General features: G+C 36.9%; 2 protein-coding genes across 2 annotated transcripts in view; one reads left to right on the top strand and one right to left on the bottom strand.

The window, feature by feature from the left end:
• LOC309509691 (eotaxin-like) overlaps positions 1 to 15,899 on the top strand; it is a 243,725-nt gene that overhangs the window by 109,709 nt on the left and 118,117 nt on the right. The window lies entirely within an intron of this gene.
• ek1 (eph-like kinase 1) overlaps positions 1 to 15,899 on the bottom strand; it is a 63,652-nt gene that overhangs the window by 20,075 nt on the left and 27,678 nt on the right. The window contains exons 6-8 of the mRNA XM_082184438.1: positions 11,141 to 11,253; positions 9,066 to 9,228; positions 5,654 to 5,762 (exon numbers count right to left, since the gene is read on the bottom strand). Of these exons, the coding sequence (XP_082040564.1) occupies positions 5,654 to 5,762; positions 9,066 to 9,228; positions 11,141 to 11,253 (385 nt within the window). The remainder of the gene's footprint in view (positions 1 to 5,653; positions 5,763 to 9,065; positions 9,229 to 11,140; positions 11,254 to 15,899) is intronic.

The following is a 15,899-nucleotide window of genomic DNA, read 5'->3' as shown; positions in this document are numbered from 1 at the left end:
ATAAAAAAAAAAAAAAAAAAATCTTCATTTGTGTAATGAAGATGAACAAAAGTCATGAGGGAGAGTAATTAATGAAAAAAATTTTTTTGGGGGGGGGGGGGGTGGGGGGGTGAACTAACCCTTCATGGAAATGATAACACTGTGACAACTGATCATGTCTATCCACATTTCCCTGTTGTAATATTGTTATTGTTTGATTTTTATACAGGTGTCTGATGTTGAGGAGGTCTGGGCACTGACTGTCATAGATGAAGATGTATCCTCTCGCCAAACCTTCTCTACCTTGACCCAGTATCTCCTGCCATCATTATTGAAGGAAGAATTGTAATGGACAATCTCCAGAACCTACCTCAAGCAATTTGCCTTTTGTTTGGGCTGTCATATGCTATATTTGGATTGCCAAACATTTGGATTACCCTAAAGCCATGAAAAACATTCAAAGAGTGATGCTTGACTTGGGACAGAACATTGGGACTCGGAATTTACAGTGTACGAGCATAAAACACGGTCGTCTTAATGTGGTAACTCTCTCCTCTGACCCTCAAACTAGTTCATTACATAATGATACTCCAGTGCATTGAGCTAATGAGGTAGAGCAGCTTCCAGCTGGGTCTTGAGGTCTGTTCAGCATGCAGTGGAAGGCAGGCGAGCTCCAGCTTTCAATTGCCACAAGGACATGCCAAGCTACTGGCATGGACAATATATCCCAGCAGGGTGGCATGCACAACAGAACAAAATTCAACTGATGCCCTTGCATGTTGCCATGTGCCTGTTCTCCAAAAAGGAAAGTTCTAATTTGGCATGGTTCACCGAAGCATGCATTTTATCTAGAAACACTATAGACAAAGTTAAAGCATACGTGAGCCCTGACGTTTGCTGTCAAAATCATAGAATATCAATGATTTCTCTCCAGAAGTTAAAATTTTCCCAAGCCTTTTGTTGACACATATGAATACAAACCGAACAGACCAATACAAATTACATTACCAATAAACAGTTTAATTATATCTGCTATTATTTAATAAAACCATCCCGATAAGTGATGAAGGACATAGTATTATCTTATTATCTTATTACTATATATATATATATATATTACTATAGAATGAAGAACTAATGACAAAACAAGTGGATATACTACTGGAATTCCTCCTAATATATGCAAATAGAGGTGATAAAGCTGACGATTTCACACGGAGGGGCATGGCGTTCTCAATTCAAACTACTTGAAGAAAATGGTAATGAAAAAAATTTATCTTGACGTAAAACTAAAGGTAATAAAAAAAGTAAAGGTTCACTGTTAAATGTTATATTAAATGTTAAATGCTACATGTGATCATTTATGGTGCAATGTGTATCAGAAAATATAGAAAGCCATTTAAAATAATCTGTAATATTTTCCTTTGTCCCACTTCATCAGAGGCATATTGGCAAAATGAGACCGGGTGATACTGGTAAAGAGGTACAGCATATAAAGTGATCTAAAGAGGAATCATGAGTTTATTATTAACTTACACAGCAATAAGACTGATTACGAACGGAAATTCCTTTGTTTACAAATGTTGTAAACTAATGTTTAAACTAATGTCACAAAAAATGACAAAGTGATGCCTAGAGACATCTCAGTAAACCTTTCTCCTACCTGAGAAAAAAAAAGAAAAAAAGATTTACAATCAAGCTAATGATAAAAAGAGGAAATGATTGTGTGTTTGGAGGAAATGGACAGTCATAAATTCTTAGCTCCTCTGACAGGCGTTTTAAAAACACTGACTCCCTCAGTTGAGAAGGGTTCATTACGCTAATTGAAATCCAGAAGAAAATCGAGCTGATTGATGGCACATCCTAGTCTCATCTCCATCCATTGCACATGCATCAAACATATCATCCACCTCAATATTCCGGAATGTTCCGCTGATGCGTCCAGGCACATCTACAGCTGGCCTGCCATCAAACGAATGGAAATGAAATACTAAGTGATGCAGCATGCTGAGAGTGAGCGAGTCATGATGTGCTCAGGGGCTACAGGGACAGCGATTTCTGCTCGGAAAGGCGTTGGAATAGCCAGATGGAACTGTTTGGGAAAAAAAACGCTCTTACACGCTTATGCAACCATTACGGAATGGCACAGTTATTCCATTTTGTGTTTGTACTTGGATGTGTTGCTATATTTCTGTTAACCCACATGCAAATGGACTGACTAAACAGTCACGGTACGGTATCAAACCCAAGGGCGAGATACAGGTAATGTCTGCACTAAATCAACCGAACAAGACCCATTAAGCCCTCGGCTGTGCTTTGAAAGCACGATCTACACTACTCAAACAGCCTACAGTACATTCACTCAGGTTTGTACATTGATGACATTCACGGGAAGTAGATTTCATTCACAATTACACCACACTGTGGGTTTCACTACACAGAGGGAAATGTAGCCCTGAAACCTCTCAGTGTGAAACCTCTTTCCGATTGTGTTTTTCTGTTTTCAGCTCCTTTGTCGCAATGGTTGCAAAATGATTTCACACACCAAAATGTTGTATCTCATTGATGGTTTGAGACCCTTTCAAAACTAGCCAAATCCAGCCCAGAGAAACGCCCCACCTGTGCACCATTTTTTTTTTTTTGTAATGATGTTTCCAGCCGGAATTGGATCATTTTGTGGATGTAATTTGATAGAATTTTATCATTTACTCTGCCATTACATTTTATAAGAGTCCCATAGAATATTCAACCATCAAATAGCATGTGTTAAATAGTGTGCATTTATTTTGTTATGTAATATAAAATTTGCATAATGTTATGTAAGCAATTGCATGCTTTAGCACACTACAAATCTGCCAAATCTTAATGTGATTTGAGTAAGAGAGACAAGGGGAAAACACATAACCACTTTAAATGCAATAAAGCCAATAATAACCAATGATTTCATAATTCCAGCAGAAAACAGTTGTGTGGCTTCTTGATTTCATCATTAAGCTGCAATAATTTCAAGCAACATGAGCATTAGCGAATTGCTTGGTGACAGTCCAACAGGAAGTCAAGGGAACTGCTTTAATATCAGAAGCCTGAAGGTTTCAGCTTATTTTCATGGCTTATTTTCCTCAGGCTTGCAAATGTGCACGTATTTGGCTAGTAGGCACCTGCTAGATATACTGCGGCATCTGTCATTGTGCTGAAATGTTCCACAGACACAAGCATGAGGATCTTTAAAGTCTTTAAAGTGTGTCCACCATTTTTAATTGCTTTTCTGGATATAAGCGGGAAAATAGAGGGGGAATGAAAGACAAAGGAAGACCATCTGCCAGCATCATCACCAGCCAATCAGAGCTGTTTTTTCCTTCAAGCACTAGAACACCGTCCAACTTCAAATCACTGCCAGACAAATTCGGTCCAAAAACAAAGTTGAACACACAAAACATGCATGAACTCTTCATATTTCTCTGACCAACCTAAACTTTGTTGTGCAAACACACGGGCCAGAGTTCCCATTGCTTCTAAACAAAGCATTTCTACGAGTTTAAGTTTTTTATAATTACAAGATACAGATGATTCATTTTAAATCATTACGGTAACACAAAAAGTTGCATGAACAAATAACAAATTCTAGAGTATGTTTTAAAAAAGGCTACACTAGAACTAGAAATGCTGAATAGAATTTCACTTTCACTTTTCTTGAATGATTTCCACATTTCTAAGCCTGGAAATCACAAGTGTAAATTTGTGGAAAAAAGAAAAAAAGATCTCTTCAGATTCTCCCATGACCCTACTAAATCTAGGCATTTGAAACCATAACATCTTGCTTAAGATTCCCACTAGAGGCAAAATATGTTTTGTTTTCAGCTCAGCAAGAGAATCAGAAATCAATGACCTCAAACTGTCATTAATGGAAAAAGCTCAGCTGAGGTTCTGAAAGCAGTTAAAAGAACCGATGGCACTGTGAAACGAATACCTTGTTAAGTCCAGTATATATAGCACAGTATAATCCAATGCCAAAGGGACTGAATGCAATTAGAGAGTTTAGCTTCACTCACCATTACGATTCATTGGCCACCACACCACACTAGAAGCACGTCATTCAAGATCAGCATCAAAACTGTTTTTATTGCTTCCACGAGGGTCTTCCCACAAGCAGTCACAAATGCATTGAGATGGGGGGGTTTTGGAAACCATGAACAAGAGGTGGCAGCACCAAGGTTTTGGCTTGCAGGCGTAAACTTGGCCGACATAACACATCCTACGGGACCGTTCTGTCACAGTGCATTATGGGTTACAAATTGCAAAGCAGACGGAAATCTCATTCTGTGTTACAACATACTGGATCATATATCATCCAACAAAAAATCCCTATTAAATCAGTCTTTGAAATAGGGATGTGATTACCGGTCAATAATAATAATAAAAAAAAGCTGAAATGATGCCAGTCTTTCTGTAGTATTGGTAGTACAGAATAAATTTGGTACAGTGTAGCTGCATATTGTCCTTGTATCATTTCGTGTTTTAGAAACAGACAGGAAAACTAATTTAACTATATATATGTTGGTAAACAATATTCCTCTTTTTGTTTTTTAAATGACATTATATTATATAAATACTTATATATAAAATAAAAGTGTATATATAAACAATAAAAACTGTAACACTTTACTTAAAGCCTTATACATATTACATATATTATGCATTATAAACGTATTCTAAATGCATTAATTATGCCTTGTAATGCACCTTACAATGCATTTTATGGTCTCATGAAAGGACTCAATATGCAAATATTATAACATTTTAACTTTGGTTACAATTCTTTATGAAAAGATGTGCATTACAACAATGTACATTATGAATACCCTTATAATGCATTATACATAAAGGTTTTAAGTTAAGTGTTACCATAAAAATTCATTTAAAATAAAAAAGTTAAAAATAAATATAATATACTTCAATAATTATAATTATTTATATTATTTACAATATATAATTAATAATAGCATTTTCGTTTTTGCTGTTGTACTGAGACAACCTACAGGAAGACCAAAAAGGGCAAACATCTACACAAAGATCATGACTCATTCTGACCATTTCATGTCATCAAGAGCGGTTTATTTTCTGCTTTCTGTTCCTCGTCTCCTCTGATCCACCCATCCCTTTCATTTCCATTTCATTAGCTCCCTCACTCTCAGCCGAACAGCGCCTCTACTCTTGCTTTTCTCCCTCATGTCTGTCTCTTCAATTGTTCTCTCAAGTGTTTGCTTTCATCTCTACAGATCACGCTACGCAATCAGAGGGCTAAACAATTTTGTGTCCTTTTGATTTTGTGTAAATGCACACATGCACAGATACAAAGGCATACACACAGAGACAGACGCACAAAAACATCTCATTTGCTCGATTCTGTCTTTCTATATTTACAGTTCCTCTCTGATTAAATGAAATATGGTTTCTTCATCCTTCGTATGGATTTGTTGACAGCTAAAGAACCCAGATAAGCACTGATTTATCCAAGTCTGCCAAAGTAGAAGAAGTCGCCAATTAACCGCTTTTTCATCAGATTTCATCTACTAGCCAGATTCCATACTTTGGGTCTGGATATTTATAAAGAAAATGGTGCAGTCCAAATCTATAAGATGAGAATGTTTCAAGAAAAATAGTAAATTGCTCTTACCGTCCGCTCACAACAAAGCAGGCCACCAGCAAGACCAGAAGCACTGCACCTCCAGCCACTGAGATGGCCAGTATGGTTTGCTGGTTGGGATCTCCCACCGCCAGCATATCTAAGAGGAAGAGAGAGAACCCCACATTAAAGCAGATATTATCTTCAGTTTTTCAATTTAGCACAGTTCTGGCATAATATCCATAGTTATTTTCATAGTTGTTGAATCAATGTATCTGTGTTTAACAAGATTTTAGGTTAAAATGTATATAAATGTATAAAGGAAAGTATATTTTAGGTGCTGGTGGTCACCATTTCTTTCAACAATAATAATAAAAACAATTCCCCGTCGTCCAAATTAAACAATTCCCCATCGTAAGTACACATTGATGGCCTAAGACACGAAACGAGCGGTTTGTGTGAGAAAACGAACAGTATTTATATCGTTTTTACCTCTTGAACACAGCCGCGTCCAAATGTTCTGATCTGACGTGTACGCAGACTGGTGCATAGATATATACACACTAGATGTCGCCTTGTCTACGGCAGTTCATTGGAACGAATGTCTTTAAGGCGACATCTAGTGTATATATCTATGCACCAGTCTGCGTACACGTCAGATCAGATCACTTGGACACAGCTGTGTTCAAGAGGTAAAAACGATATAAATACTGTTCGTTTTCTCACACAAACCGCTCGTTTCGTGTCTTAGGCCATCAATGTGTACTTACGATGGGGAATTGTTTAATTTGGACGACGGGGAATTGTTTTAATTTGGACTCTGTGCATGCTCTTTGAGATAATGACCATAGACCTGCATTATATGACTGACAGACAAGAACGGTTTGACCTAAAAATATCAAAATTGAAACTACTGCGGAAAAAAAGACACCTACATCTTGGATGCCCTTGAGGTAAGCTAAAACATACCAAAAATTAATTTCAAAGTGAACTATCCCTTTAAAGCTTCTTTATTGACACCATGGCAAATTTCATAAAAATGTTCAACTATTCTGACATCATTAACTCTTTCCCCGCCATTGACAGAATTTTCTGGTTTTTCCTGTTGTCACTGTTATACGGTAGGGGGCGCTATTACGCATCTTCTGAAAGAGTAGAGAATCCCTGGATCAAAACACAGGCAAAAAAGGAGCAAAAACAAAAGATAAAACTGTGATCTTTGGGGGAAAAAAATCTTTTTTTCTCAGCTTTTTGTTAAAAATGTTGCTTTTTTTAATTAAACTTACCCACATTCAAGAAGTGTTGATAAAAAAAGAATGCATTAAGCTAGAATAAAACTTTTTTTTAGAGGCTCATGATTTTTTCAGATGCATGTTCAGATATTCATGCAACAAAATATTCTAAGGGTCATGACATTTTTGTAAAAATTATCAAAAGTGCTGGCAAATTTCTTCTTTTTTTTATGAAGCTGGTGGGAAAAGAGTTAACGTGTGTTATCTCAATGAAAAAATTATTATTAATATTTTAGTGGAAAAACAAAAAGAACCGATGTTAAATAAGCTGAATTTCTGCAGATAATGTTAAAATAAAAAGATTTAAGAAAGCGTCTCCCTCTAATTATGTGCACTGAATGGTGGCGGGTACCATATGGTACACAAACTATGAGACAAACACAGCGGGGCATCTGCCTACTTTGAGCTAAAGCTTCTCACACTTCAGAGGAACATTGACAGAAAATCTACATGCTCAGACTTCAAACACCGCAGCGAGAGAGCAAACTGCAGCGCGTGAGGAGCCTCGTCTATCTCAGGGGACTAATTGAACGTGTTCACATGTATGAATATTTCACAGCCTCTTTCTACGCGCGCGGCGGATCGGAAATTCAATCAGCGGCATGTGATGGAGAAATACACGGGTGTGACACAGGTAAGAGTTTGGCCAAAGCAAAGTCCTTTCCCAGAATGTCCTTGAAAATTTGAAAATATTCTGCTTTGAATGAGAAATGAAGGGTTTGGTGGCACTAGCACAGTCAGAAACAGAATAGAGGGATCTAAAATCAAGGACATTGTGAATGGGATTTAATAAAGCAATAAGCCACAAAAGCAATGTGCATAAACCCCACTTAACTGTGGTAAAATTGTAATGCACAGCCTTGAGTGGCTTATTATTTTACAAAATATCAAAATCTAATTAAAATGCAAATGCTCAACAAATAATTATGTTTATTAATAATACACACAATAAACAATTCTTACATCAAGTAATGTAGCCTAACTGTAAGCTAGCAACAAGGCAATTTTTGACAAAATGCTTTTGAGTTCAATTGATGTGTCTAATGGATTTGATCAAATATTGACTTAAAATATTATTGACTTTAAATATATTGAAATATTAAGCACACAAAATTTGATTACGTCATCACTAGGGTTAGTTAACCCCAAAATGTACATTTTGTCATAATTTACTCACCCTCATGTCGTTCCAAACCCGCAAGATTTTCATTCATCTTCGGAACACAAATTAATATATTTTTTATGAAATCTGAGAGCTTTCAGTCCCTCCATTGGCTGCTACGAGATTGGCCGCAATGAGATTAATTATTGTGTGTTACGAGGCACGTTTGAGCTTCCGCAAGAACCAATGAGATTCATTCAAGTTTGAGCTTCCGCAAGAACCAATGAGATTCACTCAAGTTTGAGCTTCCGCAAGAACCAATGAGATTCATTCAAGTTTGAGCTTCTGCAAGAACCAATGAGATTCATTCACGTTTGAGCTTCCGCAAGAACCAATGAGATTTGTTCTTTCGCATCAAGCAGGTTCGGTTGAGCTTCTGTTTATGTTCACTGATCAATGTTTATATGTGAATAAAAGCCTAAATTCAATCTATTCATCATATAAAGCGATCGAGTCTGTTCAGAAAATGTTGACTAAACCGCAAAAGAAAGAAATCATAAAACTAATCCATGAATTATGAACTTTTTGAAGCATCAAAGTGTCAGTTGCGTAGCTGTCAATGAAGGGACAGAAATATATTCATTTTTGTTCCGAAAATGAAAGTCTTACGGGTTTAGAACGACATGTTACCCACATGTTACCTATAATTAAAGCATTTTCATTTTTTTTTGTGAATTAACCATTTCAACAATATTCGCTAATGGATATTTTCTGCGACATGTAAATAATTTCAGCTCTACAGTGATATGGAGTACAACCGCTTTGTTGAATGAAATTATATTGTTCAATTTGGCATGGACGGTGTCGATCAATCAGCGTACAGGATCAGAAATGTCCATTTCATAATGAGAAGAATATTAGGGTCAGATTTTTCAGTAGAGACTAGAGGACAATATTGTGGCTAATCACCAGCATCTTCCAAATGGATTCACATCACTGTTGGATGCAAGAGATCTTAAAAAAAGTTCAATATTTCTGGTTGGTTTATGAAAGATGGTTTTCCACTCACCTTCATGGCTTGTCTCCAACTCAATCTCTCCCCTGTAGTTCCCATAGGCACCATCCGTACGGGCTCGAACCCGGAAGATGTACGTGGTTCCCGGCTTGAGTCCGTCCACCGTCATGCTGTTGGATTTGGTCTTCAGGACCGTGTAGTTCTGATCCTGCTGGTTCTATAGTGGGAAAGAATGGAATGATAAATGAACAAGGCAGCATTCTATGAAGACGGATGTCTCGATCCATCACACTGATACCTGAATCCCTTCCTGTCCTGCAAACCCCCAGGAGGCTGCGTGAACTTTGTCGAATCAATCCGTAATGGATCGACTCACGTTCACGGAAACAAACGAAGAACAAGAGAACAAAACATGCAGATCAGATTCAAATCAGTCAATTGCCAATTAGCAATTAGCTCAGATGGAATTTAGTGCTCATTCAAGCACCTCCTGCCAACAGCTAACACAATGCTTTTCATGTAGACGGATTGAACTGAAAAGAAACCGCAGATTTCTGCACATTTTTTAGGGGCCTAACAGCTTTTCGGTTTCCAGTAACTGGAATTTCTCCAGATAAATGACATCAATCCTACTGACGCCTCATTGTCCAATTCTCATTGTCCAATCCTAAGGAGAATTCCATACAGTGTGCTCATGTTAATATTTCACAGCTTATCGATATCCATTCATCTTCCTTCATGTAAGCCTTTCACTAAAGTGGCACATGGCGTCTCGCTTAGGGAAATCTAACGTTCCAGACAGGAACGCCACACCCTGCGAGAGAGGGACTGCCATATTTCCTGTGGTGCTATTAAATCTAAGATGGGCCAAACAGGCGGCATCAAACGGATCGCGGACACAGCGGCAGGCAAGCCTGTCCATCTGTGCGCTCCATCTAAAAGCCACATAGCCCATAATCACCTGAATAAATCATAATAATTACCCATCACCCTGTCTTCATGCCACACAGCCAAATACTGCGGTACAGGAGGGTGTCGGCGAGGGATCTAAACAACTAACTGTGCCAAATCACTTACCCTGTGTATAGAAATGTTACTGTAGAAAGCAGTTCACACTAGAGATACGCGACACATATTGGCCAATAATAGAGATATTTTGTGTATGCTCATTTCTGCTATATTTAAAAAGAGAAATAAATGTAATCTTTAGCAAATCTCAAAATGAATATGTAATTTTAATATGGTACGTTATAATATTGTGATGCCTAAATTTACCTTTTTGCCATTTAAACTAATTGATTCAAGATTTTAGATTCATTTCTGAATTTAATAAAACACAATAGTATTTTAATAAAAAAAATATTTTAATAAAATATATAAAAATATATATTTAATTTATATAAAAGATTATTATATAAACAATATATATAAAAAATATCTATGTATATTCTTAAATATATATTTGCTTATAATCTAATGTCTGCTTATATTTAAACATATAAATTATTTATTTATTTGTTATAGACCATTAAATTAGTACTTGGATTTTTTCCTTACTATGATAGTAAATGTCACATACAGTATTGTACACTTTATGACATTACATAATAATCACATCTCAAATGACAAAAAAAAAAAAAAAATGAATCAGATTAAACCATTCAGAATGAGACAAAAAAAAAAAAAAAAAAAATGTTTAATCGGATTTTAAACCACATCTGGATGAGGTTTTAATTCGATTTCAAACATAATTGCATTTGGATTTGTAAATATATAAGATTCCATGTTTTTTTTTTTGCTGTTCATACTACAAATCTAAACAGATTTGAATTGGATACTGAAAAAAAAAAAGGATTTTGGCTGCCTGTCTGAACAAAGCCTAGGTGATTTGTTCAGGACAATAATGCCATCAACTCTAAAATGTGACAACCTTGAAGGTTTTTGGCAGACGGGACATCTATGAATGTTAATTGGGACCGAATGAAGCATGTCTGTGTTAACATTACAGTCTCTCCCCTGGGTACGATAAAAGTGAGCTGCCATATGTCCAATCAGTGCAAGGAGAACTCACATAGGGCCAAAAGGTCATGGAGATTTGAGTGTGTTGAAGAAAGACCAAAGCCTCTAACCTTTTCATAATAGGTGACTTCATATTCCACCACGGTCCCGTCGGCAGGTTCTGGACCCTGCCATGCCAGCGTTACACTGTCCGTGCCCTTCCTTTCCTTTAAGATGACGCTCACTGAAAAAGAAAGAGAGAGAGATGAATTGAGATTGATTTCCATGTAAAAGAGGAGGATTAATTACATTTCTAATTAAAGAGTATGAGAGGGCTGGCGGAGCGCTTCTTGTCTTTTTCGGGAGTGATAAATTATTCTGCGTGTGTAGTGAGTCATTTTCACCCGTACTACATAGCTGGCACGCAGCCAGAGCACCTCAGACCCGTCTATTCACACAACAGCAGCGTTCGAGAGCCGGCCTGAGCGGAGAGAGAGACAGAGGTGCTAATGATGCTGTCAGATCGGGAGTACAAACGAGGGCCTCCCGTTTTGGGCCCCGGCAGCCAGAGATGAATGAAGGAGCTGACGTTTCGATCTTTAATGAGCTGTGTGAGTCTTAACTCTGCATACACTATTCTGATCCGCCACGCAGCGCTGACACAGTGCGCTAACTGCCATACACACACAAACACTCTAAAGCTGATAAACAAACAGCTACGCTCATATCTCAGCATGTGTTTGGTTCACAGATAAAGAACAAACGCGCTTCAGTTCAGAGTAAGTGAAAAGAAAGGTGTCTCAAAATATCACAGGAGAAGATGTAGCAGGTGAGTTAAAAACAGGACAAAAAAAAACATTTGTATATAATAGACAATATGTGACCCTGGACTACAAAACCAGTCACAAGTCGCACGGGTATATTTGTGGCAATAGTCAAAATTATCGATTTTTCTTTTATGCCAAAAATCATTAGGATATTAAGTAAAGATCATGTTCCATGAAGATATTTTGTACATTTCCTACCGTAAATATATAAAACATTTATTTTTGTGAGTAAGTGCAGCACAATCGTGAACATAAATGGATAACTTTAAAGGAGATTTTTTTCAATGTTTAGATTTTTTTTGCACCCTCAGATTCCAGATTTTCAAATAGTTGTATCTCAACCAAATATTGTCCTATTCTAACAAACCATACATCAATGGAAAGCTTATTTATTCAGCTTTCATGTTATGTATAAATCTCAATTTCATAAAATTGACCCATGTGACTGGTTTTGTGGTCCAGGGTCACATATGATCTGACCATCATGTAAACACATCAATCTGAAATAAATGAACTGATTTATATGAATTCGAATGAAAGGGGTGGCACAGATCTTAAATAGTCTTTTAAAAAGCATAGCACTCATACATGGTATGAAGAGCTAGAATGTGATCAAGAAATATTTCTTATTATTATCAATGTGGCAAAGAGTTGTGCTGCTTAATATTTTTGAGGAAACTGTGATGCATTTTCAGGGTTATTTGATGAATAAAAAGTAAAAAAGAACAGCATTCGTTTAAAATAGATTTTTTTTGGTAACATTATTAATGTCTTTACTGTTACTGTTGACCAATTTAATGTTAAAATTAAAAAAACTTGACACTCTTTCGAACTTTTGAATGGTAGTGTAAACAGTGCAAATTTCACATCTGTGACCCTGGATCACAAAACCAGTCACATGTCGCACAGGTATATTTGTGGCAATAGCCAACAATACATTGTATGGGTCAAAATTATAGATTTTTCTTTTATGCCAAAAATCATTAGGATATTAAGTAAAGATCATGTTCCATGAAGATATTTTGTAAATTTCCTACCGTAAATATATAAAACATTTATTTTTATGAGTGAATGCAGCACAATCGCCAACATAAATGGACAACTTTAAAGGTGAACTAAGTAACTTTTTTTACCTTAACTGAACAGCTTCGGAGTCATTGGAATGGTTATATTACTTATTTTGGGTTGAATGGTGGTCGTTTCGCACCCCCCTGGTGCCCGTGAGCGGAAAATACGCACTTGCAACTTTGAGCCGGCGGGCCGCCGGCCGCTGCGTCAGGAAGTCTTGCGTGATATCAGGTCTCGCGATGTAAACAATTGCTTTACGGCCAAAAGAAATCTGCTAAAATGCTGTCATTATTGCGCTCCCTCACGCTGTCCGAACCCGAATGAAGAAGACGTTTTAAAGAATGTCCCATCTGCTTTGATGTCGTTGATCTATAGCCTCTGGTGTCTGAGAATCACCAACGAGTTTTTACAACAGTGTTGTCAAATATCTATTCCGAAGCTGTGGGGGGAGCTCTAGAAAGAAACCCTCGAGCAAAAAGCGAGAATACAGCGAAGAAATCCCGAAGCTACTGAGTGCTGCTTTAAAGGCGATTTTCTCAATGTTTCGATTTTTTTGCACCCTCAGATTCCAGATGTTCAAATAGGTGTATCCCGGCAAAATATTGTCATATCCTAACAAACCATACATCAATGGAAAGCTTATTTGTTCAGCTTTCAGATGATGTTTAAATCTCAATTTCAAAATTGTGACCCATGTGACTGGTTTTGTGGTCCAGGGTCACATTTTATTAAGAAAATAATAGGGTCAATTGTCAATAGAGGAGATTAATAACTACTTTCTGCATCAACTAACTTGCACTATATCTTCATATGTGTAGCATAACAACACTTTGCATTCAGTTCTTATGAAGTCATAAATCTGTCAGCTTTGTTTGATGTTTTCGTCATTCTATGTTTCCTTACAATTTGCATTTATAAATATTCTGTTTGCCATCACTCGCACACCTGCCGATGAAAGATGTGCCCTGAAACATCAGTCGATATCCGCATCATGCAAAACATGCAAATACAGGCACTACATCATCCCAGAAGCCTCCTCTCGACGCACGGCGGATTGTCTCTTGAATATTTCAAGCGGTGTGGACCAGAGGGCAAGTACTCGAAATATAAACCAATCACAGTTACGTATACCTCAATCCCTCCCCTCCCACAGTGGCGTTTCCACGGTTACAGGCATGTCAGCTCTCATAAGAGCGAAGGGCTGTTGATCTGGGCATCCAGGGTGACTCTCCTCTCAGGCTTCTCATTACGCTGCCTCTCGCTCCTGTCTATCTCTCTCTCGCTCTTGTTCTCTAAGGGGCTGAATCATACTTAACCACAGGATCAGGAGAGCTCGTCTCTCCTCTCAACCAATGACGGGCTTCGAGCCGCACACAGAGTGTGGGTTTAAAGGTCAGGCGAGATATAAGAGGACCCATTGAAACACAGCATACCAGTATAACATTCAAAAGTAGTAAGCAAGAGACACATTTTTACTAAAGCTGCAGAGTTTTAAGATTTAAAAATGTGTAACTGAGGACATTTAAAGCTGTTGAAGGACTACATATCCATGACTCTTCTGACAGACAGTTAAATAAATCTACATCACAGAATATTTTTTGTATGAATCAAATTAAAAGGCCAAAAAAATTATAATTATGTGTTCATTACATTTAGAACAACGGTTTAAAATTTTGCAAAGGACCCCAAAATATAACCATTTTCTTGCAAGGAATCCCTTCATAAAACATAAAGATAGCTTTAAATGTTCATGTATTAAGGACTCATTTATACTGTAATGAAAAATATAAAGTGTGATATTATATAATAGCATTTATATCATATAATATTCCATTTCTGTTTTATATTATATTTATATTTATCCATGAGAATATTATTTTATACATTCATAAATTATCACATTTACATTTTTTATTGCATTGTTATTGATATTATATCAATACTTATATATATATATATACAGTATATATATGAAGAGTTCAGATGCAAAAGCCTCTAAGTGCCATCTGAAATTTCCTTCTAAAATTAGCATTTTTATCAAGCATGCATGTTTATGTTCAGTTATTTCACTTCAATGGCAATGAAAATTACCTATTAATTATCATTAAAGTGAAATTACTGAACTTAAATATACGAGCTTGATAAAAATGCTCATTTTAGAAGGAAATTTCAGATGGCACTTAGAGGCTTTTGCATCTGAACTCTTCATATATATTTATATATATATATATATATATATATATATATATATATATATATATATATATATATATATATATATATATATATATATATATATATATATACACATACATATACATACACACACACACTCACCTTCAGAACTGCCTTAATTCTACATGGCATTGATTCAACAAGGTGCTGAAAGCATTCTTTAGAAATGTTGGCCCATATTGATAGGATAGCATCTTGCAGTTGATGGAGATTTGTGGGATGCACATCCAGGGCACGAAGCTCCCGTTCCACCACATCCCAAAGATGCTCTATTCGGTTGAGATCTGGTGACTGTGGGGGCCATTTTAGTACAGTGAACTCATTGTCATGTTCAAGAAACCAATTTGAAATGATTCGAGCTTTGTGACATGGTGCATTATCCTGCTGGAAGTAGCCATCAGAGGATGGGTACATGGTGGTCATAAAGGGATGGACATGGTCAGAAACAATGCTCAGGTAGGCCGTGGAATTTAAACGATGCCCAATTGGCACTAAGGGGCCTAAAGTGTGCCAAGAAAACATCCCCCACACCATTACACCACCACCACATGATGGATCCATGTTCTCATTCTGTTTACGCCAAATTCTGACTCTACCATCTGAATGTCTCAACAGAAATCGAGACTCATCAGACCAGGCAACATTTTTCCAGTCTTCAACTGTCCAATTTTGGTGAGCTCGTGCAAATTGTAGCCTCTTTTTCCTATTTGTTGTGGAGATGAGTGGTACCCGGTGGGGTCTTCTGCTGTTGTAGCCCATC

Source organism: Leuciscus leuciscus (genome assembly GCF_965113295.1).
Source record: "Leuciscus leuciscus genome assembly, chromosome: 11".
NCBI lineage: Eukaryota > Metazoa > Chordata > Actinopteri > Cypriniformes > Leuciscidae > Leuciscus > Leuciscus leuciscus.
The sequence above is the reverse complement of the archived record's forward strand: the minus strand, read 5'-3'. Positions and strand labels throughout refer to the sequence as shown.